The 12060-nt window shown below is 46.4% G+C and overlaps 1 protein-coding gene across 1 annotated transcript in view; it reads left to right on the top strand.

Annotated features, from left to right (window-relative positions):
- Positions 1-12060, top strand: part of MYLK (myosin light chain kinase) — a 232765-nt gene that overhangs the window by 92569 nt on the left and 128136 nt on the right. Inside the window, exon 8 of the mRNA XM_075556319.1 lies at positions 99-305. Coding sequence (XP_075412434.1) covers positions 99-305 — 207 coding nt within the window. The remainder of the gene's footprint in view (positions 1-98; positions 306-12060) is intronic.

Here is a 12060-nt window from a genome sequence, read left to right on the forward strand (position 1 = left end):
AAGAGATTGTTTTCCCCTAGCCCCCCACCCCAGGCCCTCCCTGCCCCCATGCCCAGTGAGCTCTTCAGGGGTCTCATGCCCTTCATCGGGCCCTGTAGTTTCAGGGGTCCCGAAGCCCAAAGTGGCCTGGTTCCTGGACGGTGTCCCTGTGAGGAGACGCGAAGGCACCGTTGAGGTCTATGAAGAGGATGGATTCCATTACCTCTGTCTGCTGAGCGCCCACCCCCGGGACAGCGGGAGCTACAGCTGCACCGCCTCCAACGTCCGAGGCCAGGTGTCCTGCGGGTGGACCCTCCTGGTGAAAAGTGAGTGTGTTCCCCAGCTCACCCCGGGGCATTCCCTACATGGCGGGCGCTTCATCTGCTGCAGCCTTAGGTCTCCGCAGCCCCACCTGCACGGCGGCGAGCCCACGTTGTGCTGCTCCCGGCCGGTGGCTCTTCATCAGTAGTTCTTGTTAAGATCCCCTAAAATAAACCCACCTCAGCCCACTCCCTGCCCAGCTGAGAACTACCTCTTTGTAGGTTCCTCAGCAGTCAGAGTACTGTCGTGACTCAACTTTTGTCACGACAGAGAACCAAGCATCCGCTACATAGATGGCGTTTAGAGTCGTGCGAGATGATGTGTGTGTTGGTTCCCTAGGACAGCCGTGACACGTTGCCACAGCGTGGGAGACTCAAGACAGCTATATTGTCTCAGTTCTAGAGACTAGATGTGTAAACTCCGGGTGCCCGCAAGGCCATGGGCTCTGAAGGAGCCTGCCTGGTCGCTCCCTGCTTCTCGAGGCCCCAGGCGTTTCCTGGGCCTGCAGCCCCATAACTCTACTCTCTGCCTCTTTCCTCACACGGCCCTCTTCTCTCTGTACCGCTCTGTGTCTAGACTCTTCTTCGTATGACTTTCGTCCTTTTGAATTCAAGTCCACACTACTCCAGCATGGCTTCCTGTGAACCAATCGTATCTATAAAGTTGCTACTTCCAAATAAGGTCACGTTCGCAGAGAGCAAAGGTTCCCATGGCCCTCGAGTCGGGTCCGACTCGAAGTGACCCTGGACAGGGTTTCCTTCAGTCGAGCAGCGGGCAGCTTTGGGGCTGAAGACTTGAACTAATCGTTGGGCATTGGGAACAGAAACCAACCCATAACCATGTGGGATCCCATATATTTTATGGGTCCTGTAATCCTGTTTACAAATGTACTGTGGGCTTCTTATAGAGAGGGAATTTAGACAAAATAGAATCATATGAGTCAGAAATGAATCTTTTGCTTTTTAAACAAAATTGGCTTGGGCTATTTGTACTGTTCTCGGTCCTAATTTGCTCGTGCAGCATAAACCCAAGGGAGAAAGATGAGGCTTTCTAGTCCCGTAAAGAGTGACAGACACAGAAACCCACAGGAGCAGGTCGCCGTGAGTCAGAATCAACTCGATGGCAGGGAGTGAATATAAACATCTTTCTATATTTTAAAAACTTCTCTGACGGCATTGGGTCATGCCATTAGGGGACGTATTAAACAGCAGCGCAAGGGTGGTGGTGTCAGGTGCCACCCAGTGGGTTCTGCTGACCCACAGCAAGGGGCCCGCAAGGGTAGAATGCTGGCAGCCATGGCCGGGTAACCTTCATCTCTACCTTTATCTCTATCTCTATCTATCTATCCCTCTATCTATCTATCTATTTTACAGCAGATAAAAAGAGAGAAGGGGGGAGGGACAGGGAGGGAGAAAAGAAAGAAATTAAAAAGTGCCCCTTATAGGACTCGTAGACTATAAGACATATCAACAGTTTCAGGATAAGGAACTCGCTTAAATCCTGATTAAAGCTAATTTTAAGATTATGAGCTCCTCGGGGCGTTTTTAGTATGTACACCTGTAGGCAGGGTTCAAAGGTCTAAGAAACTGAGCGTCAGCTTCCAGGCCAGTGGTTTGAGGTCTACCCAAAGCTTCGTCATCCAGATACGTGGTATTGTGTCTTCCCCAAATTAATGAGAGACCCAGAGAGCGTGCTTTCTTTCCAAAGGCTTCCTGATCAGTGAATGTACCTAAATCGTCTTTCTTTGTTTTGTTTATCTAAATGTTACAGAATAGCCATTTCGTCAGATCTAGAGGTAATTCATCTCAGGGTGGCATCTTGTGTTTTTAGAACAGCTGTGTCGAGATGTAATTCACACGACGTAGAAATCCCTCTCAAAGTGACTGCTTCAGTGACTGGTAGTGGTTTCATGGGTTGTGCAGCATCACCCTCATCATACAATGTTTCTTTTATCTTAAAAAGAAAGCTGTCTCTATTCGTAGTCGCTGCCTCGCCCACAAGCATCACGTGCGCTCTTCTCCAGCCCCCGGCAACCACTAATCTCCTGCTGTCTCTACGGGTCTGCCCAGCCTGGACATTTCATATCAATGAAATCATGCGCTATTTTGTGTGACCCTTTATGCTTGCCTTCTTTCACTTTACACAGCGTTTTCATTCATATTGCATTAATACATCAATCATTGTCATATAGCTAAATAATATTCTAATACCCCATATTTTATTTATTCGTCCATCAGTTGAAAGATATTTGGGTTGTGTCCACTATTTTGAATTGTTTGTGAAAAATACTATTAGGAAAATTTGGGTCCAAGTTTTTTGTGTGAAGGCATATTTTTAGTTCTCATGGATAGGTATCTACCAGTGGCAGTGCTGGTTTCTCTGGTTTATCTGTGTTTAACTTTTTGAAAAATTGCCAAACTGCATCTCAAAGTTATTTCACTGTTTTACATGCACACTGTCCTGAGGATTTGAGTTTCTATCTAGTGCCCTGACATTTTGAGATAAAGTTTATTGTGCCAACCTGGCCAATAAACACATGTGGGGTTAATTGAAAGGCGGGGAGATATTTATCTATTTGGCTTGTGAGCCTCACCTTTCTAGTTCACGGGTCTTTTGATTTCTGATGGTCAGACCAGGAGGCAGCTGCCTTAGCCAGTTCCCTGCTTCAGCTGGAAAGGCTCACTTACTGCAAGACATCCCTGAGGAGAAGCCGTAAAACCTACCCCGATACAGCTCTGGGTGCTGGAGCAGCCATGTGGAGACCCCTGCCAGCACTGAGATGCTTACATGTTCACTGACTCAGCTTTCCTCCTGCAGTTGGCATCATTGAGTGTGCTTTGCGAGATGGAGGAGGACTTTGTGGATTGGTGTCAGACATATGGGCTAATGTTGGACTTGTGGGTTTGGGCAGCACTGGGTTGGGATGTTTTCTTGATGTGCACTTACCCTTTATATAAAACTCTCCCTTATACATATGAGTTTCTGTGGATTTATTTCTCTAATATACCCAGACTAACACACATTTGTATTAGAGTTTAAATTCTGAGCACCCCGTGTGCAGAAGGCTGGAGACAGTGAAAACCCAAAATCCATTTGCAGAGTCCTAACATAGATTAATCCTTGTGTTAGTCTGGGTAGACTAGAGAAACAAATCCAGAGATACTCATATGTGAGTAAGAGAGAATTTTATATTAAAAAGCAGTTGTACATTAAGAAAACATCCCAGCCCAGTCCAGATCAAGTCCATAAGTTTGATATTACTCATTATTTCTATACTAGTCCATAAATTCCTCTTTAGACTCACGCAGCCGTTAAGTGACACAGAATGCAGGAAGATCACTGGCTAATGTGGACCCAGTAGTGATGGAAGCATCTCAGCGCTGGCGTAGGTCTCCACGTGGCTCCCCCAGCTCCAGGGCTCTGGCTCTATCAGCATAGCTCCACGTGGAATGTCTTACAAGGAGAGTGTGTGTGTCCCACCTCCCGTGAACTATTTATCTCTGCTGCGCCTCCAAATGAGGTCTTCAAACTGCAACCTGATTGACAAGCTAAACTCCACCCCTTCGCTCTCAATAGTCATCAGTTGACACCAGACTACATAACTACCACAAGCCTCCATTGAGCTTGGACGGTACTTAGGGTCGCATAGTCACGGGTCATACACTGAACTGACTTCCTTGTTCAGAAGGCCCTAGATCAGTCTTATAAGTTCTTCAATCTAACATCATACACGTGTCCCAATCATGGCCCCGTTCCTGCTTCTTGGTCCCACCTGTACCTGTGACGCACTGATCTGTCACCAATATGACTTTGTGACATTTTCCTTCATTTCATACCTTATTTAACTGGTTCCTGACTGTGAATCCTTGCAAACAATGTCGGCCTCCTGTTCATCTTGTCTCTTATCTGGATGACGTTTCTGTGTATTTTTGGTTTTCTTTGTCCCTTTTAAGTTTTAATAAATGTTCTCCTTAATTTCTGTTTTGGGTTGGGGGTGCTTTTGTAGCCTAAAGCACATGTCAGCCTGAAAGCCTCCTTTTGGGAATCTTGCCATTGAAAATTCTCTCCATCTTTTATTTATCTTGAAGAGCTTTGGTCTCCTTCTATTGTAGAAGGATAAATCTGTTGGTGTATTGTTGGTTGACAGTCTTTTGCACCCAGCATTTTCAGTGTGCCATTTTCTCATGGCTTCTTTGTGCCATAGTTTCTGATGAGAAGTCACTTGTAAGTCTCAATGGGGACCCCTTAGATGTGATGGGGAGCTTTTCTCTTGTTGCTTTCAAGCTTCTGTGTTTTGAAATTGTGACTAGCTGTAGCTAGGTGTGGATCTCTTTGGCTTTGTTCTACTTGGAGTCTATTGGGATTTTGAATGTGCAAATTAATTCTTTTTATCAACCATGGGGAGCTCTGGCTATTGTTTCTCCAAGTGTTTGGAGGATGCTTTCTCTTCTCTCTCTCCTGGTGGTTCATTTAATGCTGTCCCACAAGTCTCAGAGACTCTATTTTCCTTCATTAGAAAATATATATTTCTTCCTCAGACTGTTGCTCTTGTAACTTGGTGCCATCAAATCGGTTCTGGCTCATAGTGAACCATGCACAACAGAACAAAGTCCTGCCCAGCCCTGGCTCATTCTCACAATTGTTAGATTTGCTTCCCTTCTTGCAGACACTGGGTCAGTCTGTCTAGCTGAAGTTCTCCCTCTTTTTCTGCTGACACCCTGCTGTGCCAAGCATGATGTCCTTCTCTGAGTACCGATCCATCCAGATAAGATGGTCAAAGTATGTTAGATGACATCTTGCCCTCTGAGCTTCTAAAGAGCATTCAGGCTGTACTTCTCCCAAGAAAGAATTTTCATTCTTCTGTTGGTCCATGGTAATTTTGGTATTCTTCATCAACATCATCACTTAAATGCATCAATTATTCTCCAGCTCCCCTTCTACATGTTAAGCTTTAACATACATCTGAGTCCATTGAAACTACACCCACTGGGGGCAGGTGAACCTCAGTCCTCAAAGTGACAAGAAAAGCTTTCAGCAGTTTATGAATTTTGTGGGTTTCTTGTTGGGCACGTATATATTTATTATGCTCACTAGTTCTTGGTCTACTGTTGCCTTGAGCATTATATAGTGCCTCTCTTTGTCTCTTGTTATTGCTTGTACCTTGAGATCAGTTTTGTCAGAGATTAATATTGCTATCCCTGCTTGTTTTGCATTGCCATTTGCTTTGTATATTTTTTCCAGCCTTTAATTCTGAGCATGTTTTTGTCTGTGAGCTTGAGATGTGTCTCCTGTAGGCAGCAGACTGATGAGTTAACCTTCAGCAGTTTAAAGAAGTCTTTTGTAGCAGATTTGCCCAATACATCCAAGATGTCATGTGATTTCTTGGCTACTGATTGTATGACTCTGAGCAAAAGGAAATGGTTGACCATTCCGATCTTTTCTCCATTTTTCATGATGTTGTCTATTGGTTCAGTTGTGAGGACCCTACCTTTCTTCAAATTGAGTTTTAATCTCTACCGCCCATACTGAGGACTGGAGAATTTGACCTTAATTACTAAGTGCTTTGAGTCCTCTTGGCGTTCGGCAGCAAGGTTGTCAATGGCCATTCTCTCATCCTGATGCCGTGTTCACCTTCAGATCATACACTTCCTCAGACGACTTTCTCTGGAAAAACCCTGAACAAGTACAGTGAAAGAACACAGCCCCAACACACAACTTTCCTGATTTTTAAACCATTCCATTAGCACTTGCTCTGTTTGAAGGATTACCTCTTATTCCATGTACAGGTTTCAGGTGAGCCCAGTGAAGGGCTCTGGAGTTCTCATTCTTCACAAGGGTATATCCATAATTAGTTGCTGTGATTCACCACAGCTGAATCCCTTTGCATTGTCAATAAAACACAAGTCAGTTTCTTCCCTACTATTCTCTGCTTCTAGTCAAGATCTGCCCGTCAGCAGTGATCTCCTTATTCCACTTCCTCTTTTGAATCAAGCTTGAATTTATGGCAGCTCCCTGTCCATGTCCTCAAACTCGGTAATATCAATTGACTTATCTTCACTGGTTATTTCTCTTGACGTGTCAAATCTGATGTTAAATCCTTCTAGCTAACTTTTCATTTCTGTTCATAGATTTTTCAATGCCAGACTTAAAAAAATTTCTCTTGATATTCTCTCTTTAATGAGACATTGTTTTCATACTGTATTTTAAACCTCAAAACATTATTTTCTTGAATGTTTAGAACATACTTCTAATAACATGTTTGAATCTTCACATCGTAAGTCCAATCTCTGGCTTCTTTGGGAGTTATTGCTGTTGATGGTGTATTTCTGCAGGCGTGCAAGGATAGTTTCTTTTAGAAGGATCAGCACAAGCTTGTCCCAATGAAGCGGAGGTTAACGATGTCCTGAATGTCTGACTTTCCAAAGTGCTGTACCACTCTACCGTCTGATAACAACTACTACTAGTCCCCCAAGATTCACCCTCAGTTCTTTGGTCTCCATAATCTGCCGCATGGTCTCACAGAGACATTGCTCACTCCATTGTGGAAACTGGAAAGTCCTAAACCCGTAGATCCGCTGTTAGTCTACAGCAGAGAGCAGCAAACTCTGAGAGGGACAAGCCCATCCTGTCCCTCACAACAAGGTCTCACTTTGCTTGGTTACAGAGATGCAAAAGGCTGACTGTGAAGGAAGCTGCTATGGGGTTGGCCCGAGCAGATGGCTTTCCCAATCATGGGTCAGAAGTCTTTCAGGGTGGTCGCTGGCAACTGATGGGTGTTTGTCAGCTGACTCGGCCAAGAACTAGTTTGCTGTCCATCCTCCAGTCGGGAAAGCTGGGGGTGAGAGGTGGAGGATGGGGGGTGGGGAACGAGGTCACAAAGATAGGGTTTCGCCCACATCTGGGGCATTGATGGAGGAGTGTTTTCAGGCTTGTGAGGGCAGTCAGCCAGAGAGAGACAGCATGGTCATGACTGCACTATTCGTGCATCAGTCTCAGCCTGTTCTCTGACCCCAGCCTCGGGCTTCTCTTACATGAACAGGATGCTAAGGGCTTGCTTAAGGGAACAGCTTAAAGCAGGGAGTCGGTTCTTGTTTGAACACAGCTATCAAAGAAGGCGACTGATTTGCAAACCACACCCCCCAAGAACATTAAGGGCGGTAACTTACATTGCACTTTCTAGTCAGGCAGGGACCCCAGACCCATTCCACCACAACCCACCTCATTATCATAGTAGACCTCTCACTCCCTAATGGAACTTCCCCACAAGTGCAGAGGCTGGAATCTACAGCACAGCACCAAAGGGATGCAGGCCTGTGGCTGGAAAGGCCCTGTTAAAAGCAATCACCGCATCTCGTTATGAACCCGATACCTCTGTGACTTTGCATGCTGGGTGGTTTTCTGTTGAAAACTGTGCCTTTTTTATAATATCGTGTGGCAGCTCTGGAAATCAGATGTCCCCCTCCCCGGTCTTTGTGTGTTTGCTCTATTGTTGCTCTTTGTTCTGGCTGGTGGTAGTGGTTTATTTGATTGTTGGAGGATTTTTCTGGATGAGTCATGTTAAGTCTGTTATGTGTCCTGTGTGGCTGTGGAAGCCTGCTCAGCTTGCTAAGTGTTCAGATCGTGAATGCACAGACACCTCCTGAAGGGCGCTGAACCAAGAAGTCTCTCTGACTTTGTGAGGATTGTGTGTGGGTTTTAGGGCATGTCTTCAAAGCCCCGGCTGCCTTAGCCTGTCCTTCCTGTTTGTTCAGAGCTTCGCCATCAGCCAGCAGGCAAAGATCAGTGTCCCCTCGGGTTTTTCTTTTTTTTTATTATTTTTTTTAATTTTATTTTATTTTTTTATTTATTTTAACAATTTATTGGGGCTGATACAATTCTTTTCACAGTTCATACATATACATACATCAATTGTATAAAGCATATCTGTACAGTCTTTGCCCTAATCATTTTTTTCTCTTTTCTTCTTTTACATTTTATTAGGGACTCAAACAACTCTTACCACAATCCATACATATACATACATCAATTGTATAAAGCACATCCATACATTCCCTGCCCCAATCATTCTCAAGGCATTTGCTCTCCACTTAAGCCCCTTGCATCAGGTCCTCTTTTTTTTCCCCCTCCCTCCCCATTCCCCCCTCCCTCATATGCCCTTGGTAATTTATACATCGTTATTTTGTCATATCTTGCCCTATCCGGAGTCTCCCTTCCCCCCTTCTCTGCTGTCCCTCTCCCAGGGAAGAGGTCACATGTGGATCCTTGTAATCAGTTCCCCCTTTCCAACCCACTCACCCTCCACTCTCCCAGCATCGTCCCTCACACCCTTGGTCCTGAAGGTATCATCCACCCTGGATTCCCTGTACCTCCAACCCTCATATGTACCAGTGTACAGCCTCTGTCCTATCCAGCCCTGCAAGGTAGAATTCGGATCATGGTAGTTGGGGGGAGGAAGCATCCAGGATCTGGGGGAAAGCTGTGTTTTTCATCGATACTACCTCACACCCTAATTAACCCATCTCCTCTCCTAAACCCCTCTATGAGGGGATCTCCATTGGCCGACACTTGGGCCTTGGGTCTCCACTCTGCACTTCCCCCTTCTTTTAATATGATATATATATATACATATATACACATACATATATACATATACACATACATACACACACTTATATCTTTTTTTTTTTTTGCATGATGCCTTATACCTGGTCCCTTGGGCACCTCGTGATCGCACTGGCCGGTGTGCTTCTTCCATGTGGGCTTATTTGCTTCTGAGCTAGATGGCCGCTTGTTCACCTTCAAGCCTTTAAGACCCCAGACACTATCTCTTTTGATAGCCGGGCACCATCAGCTTTCTTCACCACATTTGCTTATGCACCCATTTGTCTTCAGCGATCCTATCATGGAGGTGTGCAGTCAATGATATGATTTTTTGTTCTTTGATGCCTAGTAACTGATCCCTTTGGGACCACTCGATCACACAGGCTGGTGTGTTCTTCCATGTGGACTTTGTTGCTTCTGAGCTAGATGGCCGCTTGTTTATCTTCAAGCCTTTAAGACCCCAGTCACTATCTCTTTTGATAGCCGGGCACCATCAGCTTTCTTCACCACATTTACTTGTTCACCCACTTTGGCTCCAGCCGTTGTGTCGGGAGAGTGAGCATCATAGAGTTCCAATTTAATAAAAGAAGGTATTCATGCATTGAGGGAGTGTTTGAGTAGAGGCCCAAGGTCCTTCCGCCACCTTAATACTTGACCTATAAATATAGACACATAGATCTATTTCCCCATCCTCCTATATATATTTGCATGTACATGTCTTTGTCTAGACCTCCATGAATGCCCTTTGACTCCTAGCTCTTTCCTCCATCTCCCTTGACCTTCCTCCTGCCCTACTACCATGCTTCATCGCCACCTGGGCTAGAGTATACCTCTTCTCTAAGCAACCTTACCCTTGATCATTTCCCACCAGGCCTGCCACTCCCCCTTCTCTACCATTTGGGGTCCCATGTTTTTCCCTTGTCCCTGGGTTTGTTAACACCACTTCCTTACCCCCCCTACCCCCCCACCCCAAGTCCCCCCGGAACTGTCGGTCCCGTTGTTTTTCCTCCAGATAGTTCATCCAGCCTGTCCTATTCAGACAGACCTGTGGAGTCACTAACATGCACGAAAACTAGACAGAGGAAAACAAAGCAACAGTATACAACCAGACAACAAGACAACCAAAACAAACCACTGAAAAAGAACAGAACAAAACAGTTCACAAGAGAAAAGCTTGTAATTAGTTCAGGGATCGTTTGCTGGCCCTTAGGAGCGTTTTCCAGTCCAGTCTGTTGGGGCACCACGCCCTGGCCCCAAAGTCCACTTTCAGCATTCCCTGAGGATCTTGCCACTCCATTCCCTTGCTGTTCTGCTGCACTCCCCCAGTGATTTGCCTCGGTGTGGTGGGATCAGGTCAGGTGCAATTCCCACATTGTGTCTCCGGTGCTGTCCCCTGTATCACCCTTAGTCACTGAGGGGCATCATGTCTCATAGTAGGGCCAGCCATGTTGTTCTCTCTGTGTACTGGCTGCTCTACTCAGGAACATCATCATCACGTCCTGGTGGGCCAGGCTGTGCTCCACTCTCTCCTCCTGCCCCTTCATCTGCTCCCGTGTGCTCTGATCAAATATGTCCATCTCCCATAGCTGCAGAGTCAATGTCGTCCTTTGGAACAAATTCTTTTCGGGGGAGTCCCCTCGGGTTTTTCCTGGGCATACACACATCCCTTCACACATATGTCACCTTCAAAGTTCCCAAGGATGTGTTGAAGATTTCCAAGACCCCCTATAGACATCACAGTCTCTTATTAGTCCCAATGGGTGTTTCTGCCTCAGGCGGCTGTGTCCTCTCCAGGGCTTCTTAACAACTTCCCCAAACCTTGCTCTAAGGAGGATGTTCATGCCAGCCAGGGGAAGGGGAAGAGATAGGACCTCCCCATCTGGGACTCTGCCCTTCAGGGAGCTCAGCTGTAGGGGAGAGAGTGGGCAGGGAGTCCCAGAGCTGGTTGTAAAGCCTGGCTTCACCTCCGAGGCTGACTGTGGGAGACGATTCCCTTCGTACGGGAATGAGTGAAAGGTCGCAATCTTGTGACATTGTCCCAGTCAGTTCTAGAAAGCAGCGGGCACACCAGAGATCCTCTGAGGTGTCCTTTCTCAAACACGGCGTTTCCTTTCTTCCTTTGCAATGAGAGGGCCCTGCCCCTTACTGCTGTCTCGAGCAGCTTCTCTTGAACAGATATGATGCACCTGTCTTCTGATCTTCCAAACTCAGTTATCTTCTTCTCCCCCCGGCCCCGCCCTCCCTCAGAGAACCTCCACCTTGACATCTCTTCAGCATCTCCTGGTTGTTGTAGGAGTGATGGTATGGTTTCCCTGTTGCTTTGAATTCATGTTCCCCAGCTCATCCATGTAAAGGGTTTTCTGAAAGCCCAGCTCAGTGGCTCTCAAGTAGAACGGGCACCAGAGCCACAAAGGGGAGCTTGTGCAATGCATAGCCCCGGGCCTCTGCACTGGCTTAGGGTATATTCTCAAACCAGGAGCCCTAGTGGCAAAGTGGTTACGAGTCAGGCTGTGACCCACTACGTGGGCCGTTTGAAACCTCCTGCCACTCTTTGGGAGATGAGGCTCTCAACTCCTGTAAACAGTCAGTCTCAGAGACTCGCACTCAGTCCCACACTGCCCCAAAAGGCTGCTGTAGGTGGGCACCCACTCACTGGCAGGGAGTTTGCTTTGTTGAGGCCGCAAACCCCGCTTAGAAAACCAGAACACATGCTAGTCTTTGTCATTGAATCCAATCCTGGAGTGGAAAAAACAATGATAACAGTTTAAATTTAAATTCATCGTTTAACAGTGGGTGTGCCATCCCTTCAAACAAGAAAGACTCCATAATCCCTATGAGATATGTTTTAGAAGGTGCCCCATAGGACCAAACCCATTGCCACCGGATCAATTTCAACTCTTAGAGACCCAAGAGAATAGATCTGCTCCATATAGGTTCCCAAGGCACCATGATGGCAGAGGGGTTTCTGTGCTGGGCTATGAACCACAGGACCAGCAGTTCCAACCCACCAGTGTCTCCTCAAAAGAAAGAGGATGCTGTCAGTTCCCATAAAGAGTACAGCCTGGGGAACCCCCAGGGGCAGTTCGACTCTGCACTCGGGGTCACTGTGAGTCAGATTGGACTGGTTGGTGGTGACATTGAGTTTTCAAGGTTGTCATC

This window comes from Tenrec ecaudatus, chromosome 8 (assembly GCF_050624435.1).
Source record: "Tenrec ecaudatus isolate mTenEca1 chromosome 8, mTenEca1.hap1, whole genome shotgun sequence".
NCBI classification, from domain to species: domain Eukaryota; kingdom Metazoa; phylum Chordata; class Mammalia; order Afrosoricida; family Tenrecidae; genus Tenrec; species Tenrec ecaudatus.